Source organism: Gossypium hirsutum, chromosome D12 (assembly GCF_007990345.1).
Source record: "Gossypium hirsutum isolate 1008001.06 chromosome D12, Gossypium_hirsutum_v2.1, whole genome shotgun sequence".
Taxonomy (NCBI): domain Eukaryota; kingdom Viridiplantae; phylum Streptophyta; class Magnoliopsida; order Malvales; family Malvaceae; genus Gossypium; species Gossypium hirsutum.
Window position 1 is genome coordinate 52,026,091 of NC_053448.1, and position 19,663 is coordinate 52,045,753.

Consider the following 19,663-nt stretch of genomic DNA (forward strand, 5'->3'; position numbering starts at 1 on the left):
CTTTTGCCTTCCTACCACATTAGGGAGTCCTAGATATTTCTTCATATTTTTCGAGTGCCTTATTTATATTTCAGTCGAGATGTCTTCTTTGTCCCCTTCCACTGTATTAGAGCTAAAAAAATCGTGGATTTATTAAAATTCACGCATTGATCGGAGCAAATCTCATATTCCCTCAAAATATCTTTTAAAATCTTTGTTCTACTCTTTGTAGCTTCGCTAAACAAAATACAATCATCTGCAAATAGTAAATGTGAAATCGTCGGGCCCCTTCTGCTAGCATTAACTCCTTTTATCAAACCCTCTTTTGTTGCTATCCTGAGCAAAGACGAAAGTCTCTCACTACAAATCAGAAAAAGAAAAGGACTAAGTGGGTCACCTTGTCGGAGTCCTCTAGTAGGTTTGAAAACATTGCCTCTCTTCCCGTTGATGGTTACTACGTAAGAGACTGTAGAAATACATCTCAGAATTAGTGACACCCATTCCTCTGCAAAACTCATACGAATCTTTAAACCTAACTAAGATAGTACTTATTCCAAAGATCTCCAACCCCACAAATCTTGTTAACTTCAGACCCATTAGTCTATGCACAGTTATATACAAAATTGTAGCCAAAACTATTGCTAATCGTTTTCAGGAATTTATTGGAAGATGTATTGACAATGCTGAAAGTGCATTCGTTCCAAGAAGGCTAATATCCGATAATGTGTTGATAGCCTATGAAATTCTACATACACTACGCCAAAAACGAATAGGGAAAAAAGGATTCATGGCAGTGAAGCTAGACATGAGTAAGGTTTACGATAGAGTTGAGTGGGCATTTTTGAAGGAAGTAATGCTTCGTATTTTTGAAAAAATAGTGCCGAAAAGCCATCGTAGCCTGGTGCTTTAGTGGGCCCCATTCCTTTTACTGCAATAAAGATCTCTTCTGCCGTATATTTTGCCAATAGGGTTGTGTTGATGTCTAAAGAAATGTTATTGTTAATGCCTGTTAAAAGATGGGATAGATTCCCTGCTCCATTAGACAAAAATAGATTCTGGAAGTACTTTGTAGCAGTCTCATTTATTTCTGGTTCCTCAAAAATTTCCTTTCCATCATCTGTGTCCAGCCTGTTTAGTGTGTTGATTCGTTTTCGCATTGAGGCATATTTGTGGAAAAATGCCGTATTCTTATCCCCTAGCTGAAGCCAATTGACCCGTGCTCTTTGTTCCCAATACATTTCATCTTTATCAATCTCTATATTCAGATGAATTCTCGTATCAATTATCTGTGCCATTATATCATCATCTCTTTCTTTCTCCATTAAATTTTCTAACTCCTTTGTGAGCTTGTTCGTCAACCCTTTCGTATCTTCTTTATTGATTTTGCCCATCTTGACAGACTGGTCTGTAGTCTTTCAATCTTTTCAAAAATAGATCCATTTGAGGACTCCCATGATTTCTTAATCTCCTCTTCAATCGACTCATCTGTGGTCTACCATGCTTCAAATTTAAATCTTAGGTTTCCCTTGAAACTGTTTTCATTAGTTGTGTTGATAAAAATGGGGAAATGATCTGAAAGTGAAGACGTTAAATGATGTATATTTCCTTTTGGAAAGAGTTTCATCCAGTTTTCATTTGCAACACCCCTATCTAGTCTTTCTCTAATTTCGTTTTCGGTAGATTCCCTCTCTCCCATGTATACCATGCTCCCTTATAGCCCACATCTATAAGTTGGCATTCCTTTAAGACTTCACGGAATGTTGCCATACTTTTCTCCTACCTTGGCTGGCCTTCCCTTTTTTCGAAAGAGTACATTATTTCATTAAAATCTCCACTCACTAGCCAAGAGTGATCTTGTTCTTGGCCCAAAATTCTTAGTAAATTCCATGAGGCATTTTTATTATGTATATAAGGTGACCCATAAAACCCTGTGAATCTTCATTCTTTACTAACACATTCTTATTTGATCAACACATCAATATGACTCGTTGAAAAAGTTTTTAGACTAACCTGAATCTCCACTTTCCATGCTAGGCAGATCCTTCCTCGCGTACCTACTGCTCTTACATCAAACCCATTCATAAAACTACACCTCCTCCTAATTTTCTCCATACGTCTTTCATTAACTTTAGTCTCCATGAAGAAGACCATTTGGGGGTTATTTTGCTTCAGTAAAAACCGAAGCCTTCGCACTGCCCGTGGACTCCCCAATCCACGGACATTCCAGCATATAATTTTCATTGCGTCCGGTCGGCTTGCCTTTTGGCAACCGCCTATCTATTTTGGTTGGGGTTGTCTACCGGTAAATTTGTTTCAGCCTCATTTATTAAATCCTGTCTACCATATCTCATCCTTTTTGCTTCATCTTCCCGAGTCTCTTCTGTACCATAATCATCATATTCAATCTCTACCAATTTCCTTTTCTGTAATTTACTTTCTGCTCTATAATATTTAATCACTCCTGCTGGTTCAATTCTTTTCCAACTGGATTTCTTGACTGGTTTCAGTATATCTTCGTCTGTTTTGCTTCTCTCTGTTTTTTTTCATCGATTTCTCCTTCCTTTTGCATCTTTATCCCTGTTCCTGTTGCTGTCAACCAAGAATCCTCTTGTACTCCTTGAATCATATCGCTGCTTTTTTCATTATGTAAGTACGTTTCCTGGTTCTCCTTGATACTTCCTGTATATGAACATTGTGGTAGTTTTTTTGGTAGAGCATTAAACTTTAAACTCTCATTTCCAACCAAATTTAATTCTGCTTTTAATGCCAAAGAGAAAGGTAGATCTTCTCTAATTCTATTTTTTTCTGCAGGTTTTATTGTTGTGCATTCTTGGAGACCATGCCCCAATCTTCCACAACCAAAACAGAATGTCGGTAATTTTTCATACTTGAAAGGGATCCAAACTCTATTCCCATTGCCTATTGAGACAAATATACCCCTACGAAGGGGTTTCTGTACATTTAATTTAATTCTAAGGCAACAGAACTCACCATTAACTTTAAATTTGAGAACGCCTCCAAAAGTGACCCCTATAGCATGCAAGAGGTCTTTTTTATCAAATTCTGGTAAGCATATCCCAATCTTGATCCAAAACGGGGATGAAACAAGCCTGATTTGATCTCTTTCCATCAGTTGAGTCAATCGATCAAAGATAACTAAGTTTTTCCTGAACAACCATGGCTGACCTTCCATAACAGTTTCTAAATCTTTCTCTAATCCAAACACAATCAAAAAAAGGTTTTGCCCTACCGATTGGATCTCAAACTTTTTCTTTGTTTTCCAGATACTTTTCATATGCGCCTTGAAGCTATCCGGATTGTAGGATTTCTTTGTCCAAATAGTGCAGATTAGAGTTGGTTTGTCATTTGGTTCCACCATCGAGCTTTTGACCGATAGCTGAATAAGTTCCTCTGCCAATAAGGAGACCTCATTTCCCCCAAACCCGTCGTTGCCACCACTTTCCGTCATCCCAAGCCGCAGTAGCCACTGTTTTCGCTAGGATACCAGGGATAGCACTCTTGGCTACTAGGGTCCTATAAAATAGTCACTTTTATTTGTCTCAGGTTATATTTTAATTATTTATGTTTAAAATGTTACGTTTTAGTCACTTATGTTATCGTGTTGTAACATTTTAGTTACTGAACGTTAATTGTTGTTAATAGTGTAACAGTAAGCTGACGTGGGATGTTAAATTATCATTGCAAACAAAAAATTTAGGTTAAATTATACAATTGGTCCCTATCTTTTTTCGTTTTGAGCAATTTAATTTTTCTTCTTTTATGTTCTTTGAACTTTTTTTTTTCACTTTATTTTCCATTCTCCTCTTTCTCCCTCAGTTTTCCTCCCTTCTCCATTTCTTTTAACATAATTTTTCTATATTTTTCATTTGTTAAAATTAGTCCCTATACTTTTATTTCTTTTTTTCCTTTTTTTCTTCATTTTTATTTTTCTCTTTTATCACATTCTTCACTGCAAAAAAAATAATCATTTCCTACCAAATAAATCAAGTCATTTTTTTACATGATTCCTAAATTGAATTTCACTCAAAACCAAATATCAATTATTCTTTAATCAAATCTCAATTTGATTATAACCTAATTTTGAAACTGAAGTTGGATTTAACTAATCAATATAAAAAATAATATCCTTAATCAAATCTAAACATAAATTGAATTCTTTATATTCAAAATATTTTTTTTCCGTTTCCAAACTTTTACAGAATCGTCTAGATTATTCCTTTTATTTTCTTTTATTTTCTAACGAATAAAATTAAACAAACGGTAAAATTAATTTAAACCTTATTGGATATTCTCAAGCAACTTTGATTGAAAACCGAGCATGGATGAACCGAAGAGAGAAAGGGAAAATGGAACCAAACTGGTTTGGCTAAAGTTGAGGGTATGTTTAGTATGGTGGTAATTTTAGTCATTGAGAGTGTAGAGCTTGTTTGAAGAATCCATGAAACAATATAGTTTTGAGAGGGCAAGAATGTTATGGGTAAGATAGATAAGATGGTCGTGAGGGTTGGTTAAGAGGTTAAGGGAATAAGCTCGAAAAACTTTTTAAGGGTGAGCTGCCATAAGTCACCATTGTCGAGGTCTTCAAGTGAGACAAGCTTGTGGACTAGGTTATTGAAGGATCCAAATTGGTTCGTTAAAACGGTGATGGGCAATGAGAGTTTGTAATTGTGGAATGAGAATATGTGAAGCAAGTTTTATTTTGGTTTTAGCTTTCATCTTTTTTTTTCATAAACATAAAAAAGTTTTAACAAATGGAAAACATAAAAAAACTATGTTAAAAGAGATGGAAAATGGAGGAAAACAGAGGAAGAAGCAAAAGAGAATGGAAAATAAAAAATATAAAAGAAAAAAATTAAATTACTCCAAACAAAAAAATTGAGACCAATTGTATAATTTAACCTCAAATTTTTATTTGAAATGATGATTTAACGTGCCACATCAGCTTACTATTACACCGTCAATGATAATTAACAGTTCAGTAACTAAAATGTTACAATAGGCTAACGTAAGTGACTAAAACGTAACATTTCAAATATAATGGACTAAAATGTAACTTCAGTTAAATAAAAGTGACTATTTTGATAATTTACCTATAAAATTAGAATAGGATAAGGTAGAAATTAGAATAGGATAACATGTGTGGCGTGGAGTGGGAACAAGATGTTATGAAAAAGAAATAATCCCAAACATAACAAACCCAAACCCCAAAAATCCAGGCTAGAGCACGCGGATTTTGCGATTGATTTGATGGTAATGCTTCTTACTCTTTCCACAATTAATTTTACCTATATTTCCTTTTGTCTTTTGCCTTCCTTCCGATTCCATTGGTAGCCATATCCCAATCTCCCCACAGCTCAACATTGAAGTTTGCGTTTGCATTTTTGGTAAATGCGCAGGACCCCATGATCATAAAAGGAGTGTTCAGGAGATATGAAAGATGGAACCCAGTGCATCCGACGGTGGGTGCGTTTTGGGGTATGGGAATAGGCATTGGTTGTGGTGTTGGATGGGGACCTGGGTTTGGCCCCGATGTCGTTGGTTATGTTGGAGCTGGCTGTGGGATTGGTTTCAGTGTGGGTATAACCCTTGCTGGTGTTGGCATTGGTCTTCCTGCAAATTCCTTCTTTCAACTTCCATACAATGGTCTCTTCTATACTCTCTCTTTCCCCATTGCCTATTGCAATCTTAATTTGTGTTGATATATTTTCGCTTCCAAAATTCCAGCTTTTCGAACAGCCAGAACCCGGGCACTGGATTTTGTCTCTACCAAAATTACACCTGCTCTTGCCTCCTATAGATTTGCACCTCCTCACCTCCCCGACCTTCAAAGAGAAGCCACTACAAGACTCTCAACCATGTTGCCTTCACAAACTATCTCTATTTGGGAAGGTGTAGAAAGATTTAGCACCCGCTTTTTCCATCCTCGCAAAGGTATGCTCAAAAGTTCCACTCCAAATTGCTCTACATTGTTCTTATCTAATCAATCACAACTTTAATTTTGTAGCATCCATCATCTGCAATCTATTCAATATGTTACTTCTGATTTTCTCTGTTGGACCTTGTTTGCTAATTGTACCTTAGCCTTATTATTCCTTTCTGCTAAAGTTTCAGTTTTTAACATCAGTCGCATTTTTGTTTGCTATTTGATGCCATCTATTCTTTTTGTTTTGTGTGTGTGTGCATGCCTAAAGCTCAAAGTTTACTATTTTGAACTTTATATAATAACTAACACTCAACTGAAAATTCTTGTTTAGGTGTGTGTTATCATATTCTGACATACTATGAATAGAACAATCCAAAACACTAAGACTTAGTTCCTGAATGACCGAGATGACTTAAATTTTAGAATCAAATCCTACTTAGTTCCTGAATGACCGAGATGACATAAATTTTGAGATATATTCTTTATGTTGTTTTTGTTTTCTCTTATCATTTTGATCGCTGACTTTATGGCATGCTTGATTTGGACATAAAGTGAGAAGGGGAATGAACAAGTGATTAAAAACTCAGCATTTCTGCTTCCATGACTTGGAGGATAATTTCAATTTATGAATCAAAACATACTAAAACTAGTTGACAATTTGATTGTACCTTATGGTATAAGGACTTTGACCTATGATTTTGGACATTGACGTGAGTGTCGTGGTTTTACAAATTTGATTTGGACATGCCATAATGATTTAGGACGAAGAGTGAGCTTAACTTGAATGACGGATAGAACTTTAGGTGTTCTTAGAGTAGTTTACTGTTGATCTCTTTTTCCTGTTCTTGCTTGAGTTGGATGAAGTGTAGAACTTTCATATTGGTTATGATAGTAGCTGGTTTGTTTTCCTTCAGAATTCTGAATGATATATTTTTCAATGATAAATTGTACTATTGATCTTTGTACTTAAGTGAAACAATGGATTTGTTCCTATAGCTTTATTTATATAAACCAAGTCCTCCTATTTTCATAATTTGTAAAATTAAGCCCAATCAATACTAGTGTTAGAATTTCTCTGTCAACACTAATGAGATCATTGTTGACTATTGTGATGTGGCGTGTTGCGCGGAAATTTGAAATATGCAAATGATGATGTGGCACTTTTAGTCAGGAGTCCTATTTCTTTTTCTTTTCTTTACTCATTTCTTTTACTTCCATTAAAAATTATTAAAAAACCCCCCAAAATTAAAGCTATGACCGGTACCATATCAAAGATGAAATGTGCTTCATCCCAATGGGTGGTCCTCTCCCTTGAATCTCTCAAATTGTGAAAGCTATAGGTGGGTTTTTTGGGGTACTTGATTGTTCAACAGGGTACATGATGGCTTTAGCCCCACTTATGGCAGAATATATCTCAAAATGTCTTGGTTCAAACCTAATGATTATAGGAAGACATGCAAGAGAATTTCACTCTTTTGGCATGGAAACTAAACTGAAGCTTGACTTAATGAGAACTTGGGGTTTTCTTTCAAGTTGTCTTTTGGTTTGGATTGTTACTATTTCTCTCTCTCCCTGAACTAGCATGTTTTAGCTTGTCTTTGTTTGGAGATGCCTCATTTTCTTCCATGTTTTATGTTGTTTCAAAGTGCATTGTCTCTCTGGCTAGAATGTTGGGAAATCTAGCTGTTAAAAGACCATTAATGAGGGAAATATAACTATTTTCTTGGGTGTCTTGCTGATAGCTCTTTTCTTGCTTTCTTTCTTTGTTTTATAAGAACCAGTGTATTAAACTGATAAGAAGATTCCTAAAGCTGCATCATAGAAGAATTTGTCCTATCTAGTTAGTAAGTGAATTTGCATATATTATATGAAGATGGAAGTGACGCGTACTGATGCAGTCTTGGTTGATGCAGGTTTAAAAGATTAGGTGCTTTATATACATAACGCCATGTGAATGTGAGAGATTGCAAATTATATGATGGAGAAAATGGCAGTGCATTTGGTAGGATCATGGCAGGCAGACCATGTGCTTCTAGATGATAATGCTAAACGCGAGGAAGATAGAAAGGAATTGTTGCCTGGGGCCCAAGCCCAAGCTCAAGCCCAAGATAGGATATTGTTTTCATTTCTCTCCTTTTTTTTTTTCATTCCAGGCAGGATTCGTAGTTTGGAGAGATGATTTCATTTTAGTTTTCAAGGTAAAGAGTACTTTCAAGTTGTAAACTTAACCGTACATCAGGGTGTCCTACAGTGTTTTGAGGTTGCAACCAGCTATGAATCGGATACAGGAAGGAATAGTAGGCCAATGCATTTTTGTTATTTTCTTCTTTAATATGCTGTGGACTGATCCTACGCTAGTTGATTTTGCCCCCAATAGAATTCGAAGTTTAGTACGAGGAACGAATTTGGGGGGAAGGGGAATAGGATAATAAGGTAAAAAACTGGTATGGCTGAGTGAGTGTCCATCCATGTACTTGCTGACTGTTGTTTTCTAATTTCTCTCTAAAATTTAAATGTAAGAGCCTAATACAACATCGATATTCTCAATTATAGATCAACTTTCAAGTATAAAGGTTGGTGAGGCAAGGGTGCCCATTTCTTGCCAAGTTAAGCGTGAATGAAGTTGGAGGATGAGGGGAGGGAACAGAAGCGTTGTTTCGGTTAGGCCTCAAAATGAATAGCCTATCTCAACAATCAAGTCTTCTCACGCCTGATCAATCAAGATTGCAGTATTCCATGGAGTGGAGAGACCTCTATCTATCTCAAGAGTCCAAGTGAAGAAGGCGTGAAATAAGACCAATTGAATGCATCGCTTCTCTATTTGAGTTGATGGTAAGTGTAAAACGGAATAAGAAATCAATTTCATGATTACCACAAAAAAAGCTCATTCATCTTATATATCTGGATTAGATAGATGGATGCCTACCTCTTTTAATATGCATTGTTAATTTGTTAACCCTCAATTTTCTTCCAAGTCCAGCCTACTTAAATGCCTGCCTTTCAACTGTATGCATCAAATCTCGCAGTCGGTACATGCCCAATGTTTTCTCATTTCTCTTCTATCAACTTACATGCCTCCCGAGGCTAAGCATCAAGCTTTTATGGGAAAAACTTGCTCCAAAAGAGACACCAAATTGGACAAATGATACCATACTTATATACCAGCTGAAACTTGAAAGTACTCACTGGATTTAAATTAAAAGCAATCTTTAAGACGAGAAAAACATAAAAAAAGAGTAAGTTTGGTGAAAACATGAGTTTATCTTTCTCTTGGAACTCAAATGGTCAGCTGACATCGAATTCAAGGTTCCTACTCTTACCATGAAATTATATTTAATTGGTATGTAAACCTCAATGACGTTATCATGTGGTAGAAACAAGCTCTTGAAGTCTATCTTCAAACAAATCTTAACAGTGTGGGGGAATATAGAAATCTTCATGGAATCAAACGTAACGCCAATAAGCTACAAGTACCTGCAAAAATAGCATCTTTTGCAGAAGCAAGAATAATTATGCAAGCGTCTTATAAACCAAATTCATCTTCTTTCCAAGACATCATCATAGGCATGGATGGGATTCATCCCACTCAATCTTCAACCCAAGCGACGTCCAAACTTCAAAAAGGTATTCGATAATCATAACAAGTCCTTAATGAACTCAAGGTTTAGTGTGTCTCTCACAATAAGAAACAAGCCAAGGAGTAAAACAAACATGATACCAGATGACATAATCCGCTGCTCCAGTTCTAGAGGAAGCTTCCTCCCGCCTCTAGCTGCTTCTAAAAGTACCAGGGCCAGTGAACCCCCATCCAGTGCAGGTAAAGGGAGAAGGTTAATCACTGCAAGATTAAGATTTAGTAGAGCAGCGAACTCATATAGCCCATCCACAGTGGACCTTGCAACTTCAGCACCCACAGCAATAATGGCTACAGGACCTGACACTTTGCTTGCTGATTGTGAAAAATTCATAAAAGTCTGCTTCAAGCTATCCAAAACATTATATGTGAGACCCCAGAATTCTTTTCCAGCATAATTGAAGGCCTCAAAGATATTATTGGGTCTCAATTTTGTTATTTTTATGTTTGGTGATAACTGGACTCCAATTTTTCCAGTTCCATCAACGTTCTCATCAGGAGTGACCCCAATTTCAAAATCCTGCTTTCCCCTCTCAACCTTTAGAAACACATTTCTTTTGGGATTTTTCTTTATAACGTCAACAACCTGAGAAACCACGCGAGGCCCAGTTTCTGGCAATTGAATACCATTAATAGCAAGGATAACATCGCCGGGAAGAAGGCCATCCCGGGAAGCAGCTGAAAAGGGTCTGACATCAGGAACGAGCACCCCGGAGAATGGCTCTTGCACTGGCAATCCAACTGACAAGACTTGAGTGAATATGATAGCGTACGCAAAAATGATATTGGCGACAACACCAGCAGAGATGACGATAACCCTATCTAATATGGGTCTGTTCTTAAGCAAATTGGCATCGTCGTCAGGAATATCACTGTCCGGATCATTATCAGGGAACCCCACAAATCCACCCAATGGGAAAGCTCTAATAGAATATTCTACATCGTTGGCATTGAACTTGGCTAAAATTGGACCAAAACCAACCGCAAATTTACTTACACGGATTCCCTGGAGATAAGCAGCGAGGAAGTGACCCGTCTCATGAACAACAATGATGGCAGTCAAAACGCCAGCGGCCTCCAACACAGATTCAACGCTCCCGAAATCAAATCCAGGAAGAGCGTATGACCTGAATTCAGCCCTGTTGGCAGAAGGATACAACAACTTGGTCTTGGTCGAGTAAGAAACGGGAGGAGAGGTAGGTTTAAAGAGATGGGTTCTGGGTTTTAATGGGAACTCCAAGTACGGTGGTCTGGAAATTGATAATCTGTGGAGGAAATAATTGGAGGTGAAAGAAGAAGGGGAAGGTGGAGAAGTAGAAGAAGCAGGAGAGAAATGAAGGAGCATGGCTCCGATCCTTGGGCTGAAACAAGATAGGGGATTAAAGAGAAAAGTGAAGACAATGATATCGTGTTGGCCACAAAATGAAAAAGAGAAAATCGTGTGGCGAAAAACAGAAGCAGAGTAATAGGATAATTCATATTTGTTGGGTTTGGGTTGGGGTCTGTAGTGTCATCTGTGTGGAGGGAAATGCCCCCGTTCATTTACCCGAAATCCCAACATCACCCCCTCCATGCATCGCTGTGCTTCACTATATCCCTGTCTCGTCTAATTACCTTTTTTAGTTCCTATATTTTTTGGATATTTAAAATTTCATCTTTTCATTTTTTTTCAGATTATACAATTATCTAGTAACTTGTTTTACCATGCATGATAGCCCAAAAGGTAACATGAGATGTTAAGAGTTGATGCACTATCAATAAATTATATTAAATCATCCCATCAATAAATAAAATCTTTAAGGACTTATAAATCAATTTTAATTACTTTTAATTATGATTAAATAAATTTATCAATATAAAATTTATAAGTCTTCAAAGATTTTATCATTTTAATTATTGCTTTTGTGATTCATTAATGGTGTATGTGATTTATGCACCGATAATATATCAAATATTATCTCATAAAGTATTTACACTGCAAAAGATCAATATTAAATATAGTCGAATCATGGCACATAGCAAACAGATGAAACTTAACCCAAAAAATGAGAGAACTAGCACGTAAAAGAAAGAAGTAAAAAAGGACCTTGGGAGGTATTTTTTGGTACGTCCACTCCATCATCTTCATCCCCTTTTATCTTCTCTTAAAATCCCTTGAGCTTTAAATTGTTTTAAGTATAGGAGCACGACCGTAGTGTCAACTCCGATACCCTCTAAGCTCACCTTATTTCATTTAGCAGATTCAACCCTCTTTCAAGTCCCTTTCTCGGCCTATATCCTTGCTAGCTTGAAGAAGACACTAGCATTTTGGCATCGTCTATGGGTTTTTTTTTTAATCGAAAGCTATGAATACCATGAACATCATCACTGGAACCACCTTAACACCAACCTTTTTATGGTTAATTCGATGGATTTAATTAGTTTTTTTCTAACTTAATTGGTTATCATATATGATAATTGAATTAATCAACTTTTATAGCATAAATTGACTTAACCGAATTGACTTAAAATATATACTTAAAATAAATATATTATAAAGTATGTTTAAAATAAAGGTAAACTACACTAGTAGTCACCTAACTATTATTAAATTACTTTTTTGGTCACCCAATTATTAATAAATTGCTTTTTTTAGTCACTCAACTATGAAAAGTTACAAAATAGTCACCCAACTATTCATTTTGTCATGGCTAATTGTGGCAAGTTTTAAAATTGGGATAATAACAAATTTAATCCTTAACATTTATACATTTTGTCAATTTAATCTTAATTCTAAAAAATCTAACCGTCAACATTTACACCTTGTGTAATCGATTTTTTTTACAGATTTGTTTTTCTTTGTGACATTAAAAGTTAATTTTATATAAAAACCCATAAATTTTATGGTTTTATAATATAATTTTATTTTTACTAATTCACAATTATTCTACATAATTTACATTGATGAGACATAACAAACTATGTTAATTGAAATACATATATTATATATGTATATGTATAAATTTAGTCTTTTAGTTGTCCCAAAATTGGGTGTCAGTCCTCCAATGTATTAAATCAGTGTAGGAAATAAGAGTTTGTTTTCTTGAAATATATAAGGAAGTATAGCTATAAATAGATAAATGTAAAGACTAAATTGACAGTGTAGTTGAGTTAAACAAAGCAAACAATAAAGGTACAAGGCTTGAGTTGAGTTAAACCTTTGGCAGCACGGCTAACAGTTAATAGAGTGTACATGTATAAATTTTGACGACAGGCACAGTAGAGTGAGTGTGTTAAAGATTTTCGTTTGGTTTGCGTCGGCCTAGCGCCTGACCGCATACAAGCGCATTCCTTGGGATTGGATATTCATCCCTCCATGAATTTGCAGTGGAGAAAATGCGGAGATAGAATTGTTGGCCTAGGTACTGCCGTACCCAGTTCTCTGACCTTACGTTCCACATCCCCACATTATCCAAAGCTATGTATACTGCGCTCCATGACTTTGGATACACCTGTACTGTGCAACGTGCAATCGCATCTCTCAAGTTGTAACCTAACCTGCTTGCTGGAGTCCACTGCCCCCTATCCATCCTGCAAAATGTAAAAAGTTTTACATCTGTCTTCATATGTAAGATAAGCAAATTCAAATACTAGTATTTTACTTGTACATACCCCACAACAAAGAAGCTGTAACCATCAATGTGCCATGATTGCACAGTGTCTTCTGGATTCTCAAAAACAATCTCAACATAACCTCTATAATCAGCAGCCATGACGGAAGTTTTCAAGTACGCACCACCTCCGGTGGGAGCATCTGGGATGCTTCCAAGGGAAAATACTCCAGAGGTTTTGAAGTAGTCCGCTAGTTTAAGCGGAGTGTCAGCTGGGATGAAGGAAACACCATTCACGGCATACCTCTGCTTGCCATTGATAACAGCAGCAGAACTTGCAAGTCCAATGGTACGTGTGGTTTTCACCAATCCATAGTGGTATGAGCCTTGGGGATTAGGTCTTGCTGCACTTGCTGTGAGATTGAGCCTAGTTTTGATATTTGGCATAAGTTAACAAATTTAACCAGAGAACAAGTATTCAACAGGACATATTATCCGACCAAAACTGAAGAAGAGATCATATACCAGAAGACAGGATAGTCTTTGCCAAGGAAGTCAATATTATCTCTCCTGTGAATTGCTTTATTGTGTGGAGTGGATTGTAACAGTTGATAGGAAAAAGGAAAATAAATGGAACCGGTGCAAGCAATACCTGATAGATCGAGCTTGTTCAAGGGACCAATCAATTTGAGTAGTTGGTCCCCCAGGAGGAGGACCAGAAACGGCTGCTGCTGAGTTACTATAATGAAGAATTGCAGTAGTGACCAGCACCTGGGAAGTGAAACGGGTCGAAGCCACAATGTAGTAATCTCGAGCTGGTTGATCAGCAGTAACCAACACAGACAAGGACTGCCCCAAGTGAATATCAAGGGAATCATAAGTGTTCTGTAGTGTGTGAGTTCCTTCTACCTCTACTAACAGCAACTTGTGCCCCTGGATTCTAAAATTGATGGATGTTGTAATCCCAACATTGGATATGCGAAACCTGTAGGTCTTGCCTGTTCAAAACCTCAGAGACTCATTCCATGAGCCAACTCCAGGACTATTACTATGCACACAAATCCCAACCAAAATAAAGCTACCATGATTTCTTACCTTGATCAACGGTGAATGTATACCCATTAGCACCACGGCCATTAATGATAAGGCCATCAGGGAAGGGTAGATCATGACCGCTGTCTAAAATCGCTTTCAAGTCCTGTAGAGTATAGAGCTCCAAGCGTAAAATCATGAAACGGAAGAAAGAGCAATGGAATATATAAACATAATAAAACATACGTTGTGGTTTTTGTTGTACCAGTCACCAGCCAAAATGGTGTAATCTGCAGCTGGAGGCGGAAAAGGAACAGGAACAACAGAGCGGCTAAGAATCCTGAAACCACCATAACCGCCAGCAGCCTTATGTAAGGCGAGCGATGGGAAGTAAAAGTAGCTGCCAATCTGATCCTTCACTTGAAGAGTGTAGGTGAAGTTCCTCCCAGGAGGGATGGGGCAGTTCGTGCCATATACTCCGTCTTGCCAAGAATTTCTTCTTTGCTGCACGCCATTCCTGTATATTCAATCAAATCTCCTGCGTTACAACTTACAATCACAACAAAATAGATCTAGTCTTAGCATAGGATAGGATAGGATAGGGAAACCAACCAAGAGATGAGAAAGGGTTGATCCAAGCTATTGAAGACATTAATGATCAAGTTTTCGTTGGTCACGGTTTCAATTTGTGGTCCCGGAAATTGGCCATTTATCAATATCACCTGCCATCACATCAGATGTAAATATGAAAAGGAACCAAGAAGAAGAAAAAAAAAACAAATACGAAGAAGGAACCTGTTGTTTCACTCCAAGAGGGTAGATATCACCATACGTGACATTCCAAGTATAGAACCTGTATGGATCTTCTCCATTGGTGCAGCAGCACACAAGCAGCATAACCAAGATAGTGATAAAACAACATGCTCTAAGTCTATCTCCCCTACAATCTCCCATTTTGAATATCCTTCACAACACCAAGCTGAGAAGAATATATGAGACAATGGGATTAATTGAAATTGGCCCAACCTGTGCGCCTGGAAAGACCAGCATCTATCCATCTATCAGTGTATCTTATTTAATTATTTATTTATTTGCTAAGTAATGAATCTTTTACTTTAGTTGTTCTCTTTTGCTGCTTTAGATTTAGAGTAGGCGCTTTGTCGTTGAACAAAAAAGAAAAGAAAAAGGGGAGTTGGAGCTTTGTCGATGGGGAACGGGGATAATGTTGAAAAGGAAAGATTCTTATTAGTAGTCTAGTCTGTTATAGTATAACTTTTTTCTCTTTAAATTTCTCTTGAAGCAGAAGCCACTTACTGGGGATGAGCTGAGCTGTACTTGCTGCTTTTGAGCTATCACTTTCCAACATCATCATCTCACAGAATGTCCCCGATGCCAGCAGCCTGAGATTGTTACTTAACAGAACCATCAATATCATATCAAATTTAAGCCAATTTGAAGGGGGAGAGGAAGAAAAGGCAAGAGGCTTAGCAGGTTTACATACCAAGGCACAGCTTTAATAGAATTACACAAGATTTTAATATCACCAAACTCATCGGGAATGACAGCCCATTTTGCTTTTCCCCAACAATGAATTCGGAACTTGATTCAGCTTTTAGCTCATCTCAATCCTTCCCAGTAAACACAATATACCATTCTGTAACAAAAATGTCAAGTGCCACACCTCCTTACCAGTAGGTTCAGGAGCAGTATTAAACCATGCCAAAATGAATGAGACAGCAGTAACATTTTTTAAATGCATCATGAAAGTTTTTAAAATTTCAAGTGCCAAAACCTTTTTATTTTAATTGTTTAAGTTTATTTTTGACCAATTTATTTATAATTTAATTCAATCAATTTCAGTTTATAAAGTTTATTTAATTTTCAATATTTAAACTTATTTCATTTTTTATATGAGAATGGAGTCACATGGTTTGAACCCATATATTAAATTGTAAAATTATCGTATATTTAATTTGTTACGGTGACCATTACACGATTAAAATGTGATAAAATAATCAATAAAAATTTATATTTTTTTAATTTATAATTTCTTGATTAAATTTTCATTTGTGAATTCCATTATTAAATTCTAAGATATAGAAAGTTTGTGCGATTGTCGCTAAAGTCTCAATTTAGTTAATTAAAGCGGTTGATATTTCCTCGATTTTTATTTCTTAAAAAATAAATCTTAAATTTTTTACTTTTATATATAGGATATATGACTTTTGTTCATATTTTATGAAAATCGGGTTAAGCATATAAATATGGTTCTTGAATTGCAACAATTATGCTTGTGTTTTACGTGATCATTTTTTAGAAGTATGCAATTAAACTGTGTTTTATATATATGCTATTGAATTGTGGTTTTGGCATATAGGATATGCTTTGAGAAAAAAGTTATTGAATAAGTTTTTGGCATATTGAATATGTTTTGTATATATTTAAGATATATTATGGGTAATCCTAATTTTTTTGTGTTTTTTAATTTGTTCCTAATGCGTTTTGTTCTGATCCTGCTAATTAGAGTAAATATTGGTCATATCAACATTTATTTTGTGTTTAGATATCATTTCTCAAGATGCCACTAGATTAAAATAGTGGTATATTATTAATTTGTGCCATTGGATTAATTGTGATTTTCGACCTTTGTCAATGAGGTAAAAATGACCATAACTTGTAAAAGTAAATGAATTATGTGTTCATCTATATATCCATACTTTGAAACCACGTTTTTAGTTTATACATACAAAACTTGATTTTTGAATTATGGTGAATTATCCAAAATTTTGTCATACATTACTTCAATTTCAATCAAACACTTTGGCCTAGATGTTTTTGTTCTCGCTTACCTCAATAGAAGGGAATGTTGATTACTTAGGGCCCCTTTAGATGAGCAATACGTTCCTTTGATTAATGTAAAAACAACAATAATAGTAAAATTAGATATTGTAACAATATTATAGCGTGAGACAAAAAAAAACTAAATACACCAAACTAATAAAAGAACCAACTGAACATATATAATTAAAAGTCAAATAATTTATAATTAAATTTCAACTCTTCATCGGTTAGTTTTAATCATGAAATCATTTCACTATTTTTATTTTTAAAAATTTACACCTTTTCGAATTTAAGATCCGGTAGTAAAATTTTTAAATCCCTCTTTCCTAAGCAAAATTGGGCAAGGCATTGTTCGATTAGTATATGACACAAATGTTACTGATTTTGATGCCATCGGTATATATGCAAACTAAAATAGATCACTGTATTTTAAAGGAATTAATTCTAGGAGACTCCATGTGGCTGCCATAAACTCAGTTTTTAACTCAATAAATATGTCGTAATTTTTCCGGCAAGCTCGCAATGGAAAAACAAGAGCTTTTTCACCAGTGAATAGAATTAAAATATAAATAAAAAAATATCATGATGTTCATACTTACACTTAATAACAAAAGAAGAAAAAAATCTTAGTAAACCGCAATTCTAAAGCCAAAACGTCCCCAACCGCACAAATTATAGCATCAGCATTTAGCAGTGTCAGGTGTGCTGTGCAGTCAGTAGTAGCACTGCCATTACCTGCATAATTATACCCTTACCTTCACTCCACTATAATTAACCAATCACTTTCCAGAATTATGTAGGAAGTTCCATCTAATATTCATGACCCTAACCCTGCATGATTCTTTCTTGTGATTGATTAATTAAACGATAATCAGAAAATACAGATTCCCATTTCTAGAGGTCCTTTGTAAAACCTGTTGAATAATACTACATAGCGTTTTGGCAAATGAGCTTTACCTGATTCTCATCTGACCATCAAAAGCTAGAAGTAACATGTCACTGACCAAAAATGCCTTGCCCAATTTTGCTTAGGCAGGAGGGATATAGCTTCAATAAGTAATCCACCATTGCACACAAACAAATTGGTTATTACATACATCAACAATCATCATTTGAGCACAGATCTACAAAAAGAATGTGTCACAATCTTTATGAACAGCTTGCACCAGAAAGATATTTCGGAGCAAGTAATGCTTACAACATTATCAGAGCTCTGATAGAATTGCAGGGATGTAATGAGATAGCTCTGCTGTGAGAGATTGAAATCCATTCACTAGTTGTGTGTGGAAATCTTGGTCTTCTTCTCCTATTAGTCTGAAGTGTACACGAATTGCCCGCTTGCAAACAGCCATAAATTCAAGGAGTGCAGCAATAAGTTGCTGTAGCTCCTGAGAACGCAACCTTGTGGCAGGTTCACCAGACAAGAAGGCTGTGCACACACTCAGAACGCCACTATTCACCTGCATGCGTGCAGTGTCTTTTTCAGTATGGAAATCACTCCTACCCATATAATTACTTCAAAGGGAAAAAAATGAACAGGAAACTGAAAAATATAGAAAGATGTTTAGCTCACTTGAACTGCAACACTGCCTTGAAGAATTCTTTGCAGGCTCTGAAGACGAGGCAGTTGGTCTCCTTCGGAACTACGAGGCTCTTCCAACTCATTTCGTAGGGCTGCTGTTCGAGTTTCAATCATTCCAATCGCATTCTCAACCGGAGAAAATTCAAGTGATTCAGATTTTATCACCAAGAGCCTATTGACAAGTGCAGGGAATGAGCCCTCAGTCTGAAGAACAGTCCTCCTTTTCCATTGGTCTTCCAATCCACCTTGGGTCTTGCCATTTTTCGTGAATGGAGTGTCAAATAAGAAGCGGTCAAAAACACGAGCACGGACAGTTCCAGTAGAAAGAGAAAAGATTCTCTCCCTTCTGCTTCCCAAATCTTCATCTTCCATGACTGGATCAACAGCTGTTATCTGCAGGTAACAGACTCCAGGCTGCAACTCCTCTGCCTTCACCTGTCTGGAATCAGGAATAATGTGCAATGTATGATTACCATCCATCCTAGATTCATATATATGACTAAGTTTTTCCATTATATCACCCAAGCGCACATCACGAGGTTCTCGGTAAACATATTCTTTCCGGTCCAGCTTACCAAATCTCTCACCATAAAATCCAACCCTATAGTAAGTAGCATCAGTGAAAGGGATAGGGCTTGACTCCTGCTCAAGGATTGATTCATAGATGTTTGTGAGCAATGTATGACATTTAGCCAGTTGTCCATATGCTCTTCTGCTCTTATAAACTGGAATAACGAGTTCCAAAATGCTTGCACAGAAATGATAGAGTTCAGCTTGAGAGAAAAGTTTATTTGCAAGTTGTAGGTACTTAACAGCAGAATCAACAGTGAGCTTCGAAGCACCGTATCCCTCAACCTCAGCTGCTGATGCCTCGGATGTGATTTCACTGCTGACCATAGGACAAATTTTACGTAAGGCTGTGACATGATCCTTGCTCCAAACACCATCGTTTCTAGCAACAAGAGCCTACAACATAGAGATTCATAGATAATGGTAAAATATGAACAATTTTGCAAAAAGTAGAAATCCTATTTCTTAAGTTAGTGTTTCTTGGCAGCATT

At 36.3% G+C, this 19,663-nt stretch overlaps 3 protein-coding genes and 1 pseudogene across 4 annotated transcripts in view; 1 reads left to right on the forward strand and 3 right to left on the reverse strand.

Moving 5' to 3' along the window:
• Positions 1–5,122: 5,122 nt before the first annotated feature.
• LOC107946481 (cadmium-induced protein AS8) lies at positions 5,123–8,229 on the forward strand. The gene is made up of 4 exons (XM_016880828.2): positions 5,123–5,250; positions 5,397–5,643; positions 5,725–5,931; positions 7,837–8,229. Exons 1-4 carry the CDS (start codon positions 5,248–5,250, stop codon positions 7,848–7,850), a joined length of 471 nt encoding a protein of 156 aa, XP_016736317.1. The 5' UTR covers positions 5,123–5,247; the 3' UTR covers positions 7,851–8,229.
• An 860-nt stretch (positions 8,230–9,089) lies between these two features.
• LOC107943817 (probable membrane metalloprotease ARASP2, chloroplastic) lies at positions 9,090–11,228 on the reverse strand. Its single transcript, XM_041107054.1, has one exon. The coding sequence runs from the start codon at positions 10,900–10,902 to the stop codon at positions 9,559–9,561; it is 1,344 nt and encodes a 447-aa protein (XP_040962988.1). The 5' UTR covers positions 10,903–11,228; the 3' UTR covers positions 9,090–9,558.
• A 1,419-nt stretch (positions 11,229–12,647) lies between these two features.
• Positions 12,648–15,240, reverse strand: LOC107946480 (L-ascorbate oxidase homolog). Its single transcript, XM_016880827.2, has 7 exons — positions 14,975–15,240; positions 14,792–14,901; positions 14,426–14,696; positions 14,243–14,345; positions 13,800–14,145; positions 13,209–13,574; positions 12,648–13,127 (listed from the first exon to the last, which is right to left on the reverse strand). The coding sequence occupies exons 1-7, from the start codon at positions 15,131–15,133 to the stop codon at positions 12,830–12,832; spliced, it is 1,653 nt and encodes a 550-aa protein (XP_016736316.2). The 5' UTR covers positions 15,134–15,240; the 3' UTR covers positions 12,648–12,829.
• A 2,780-nt stretch (positions 15,241–18,020) lies between these two features.
• Positions 18,021–19,663, reverse strand: part of LOC107946479 (guanine nucleotide exchange factor SPIKE 1-like) — a 19,583-nt pseudogene continuing 17,940 nt past the window's right edge. Inside the window, exons 27-28 of the transcript XR_005922152.1 lie at positions 18,594–19,571; positions 18,021–18,480 (exon numbers count right to left, since the gene is read on the reverse strand). The product of XR_005922152.1 is annotated as a guanine nucleotide exchange factor SPIKE 1-like (transcript). The remainder of the gene's footprint in view (positions 18,481–18,593; positions 19,572–19,663) is intronic.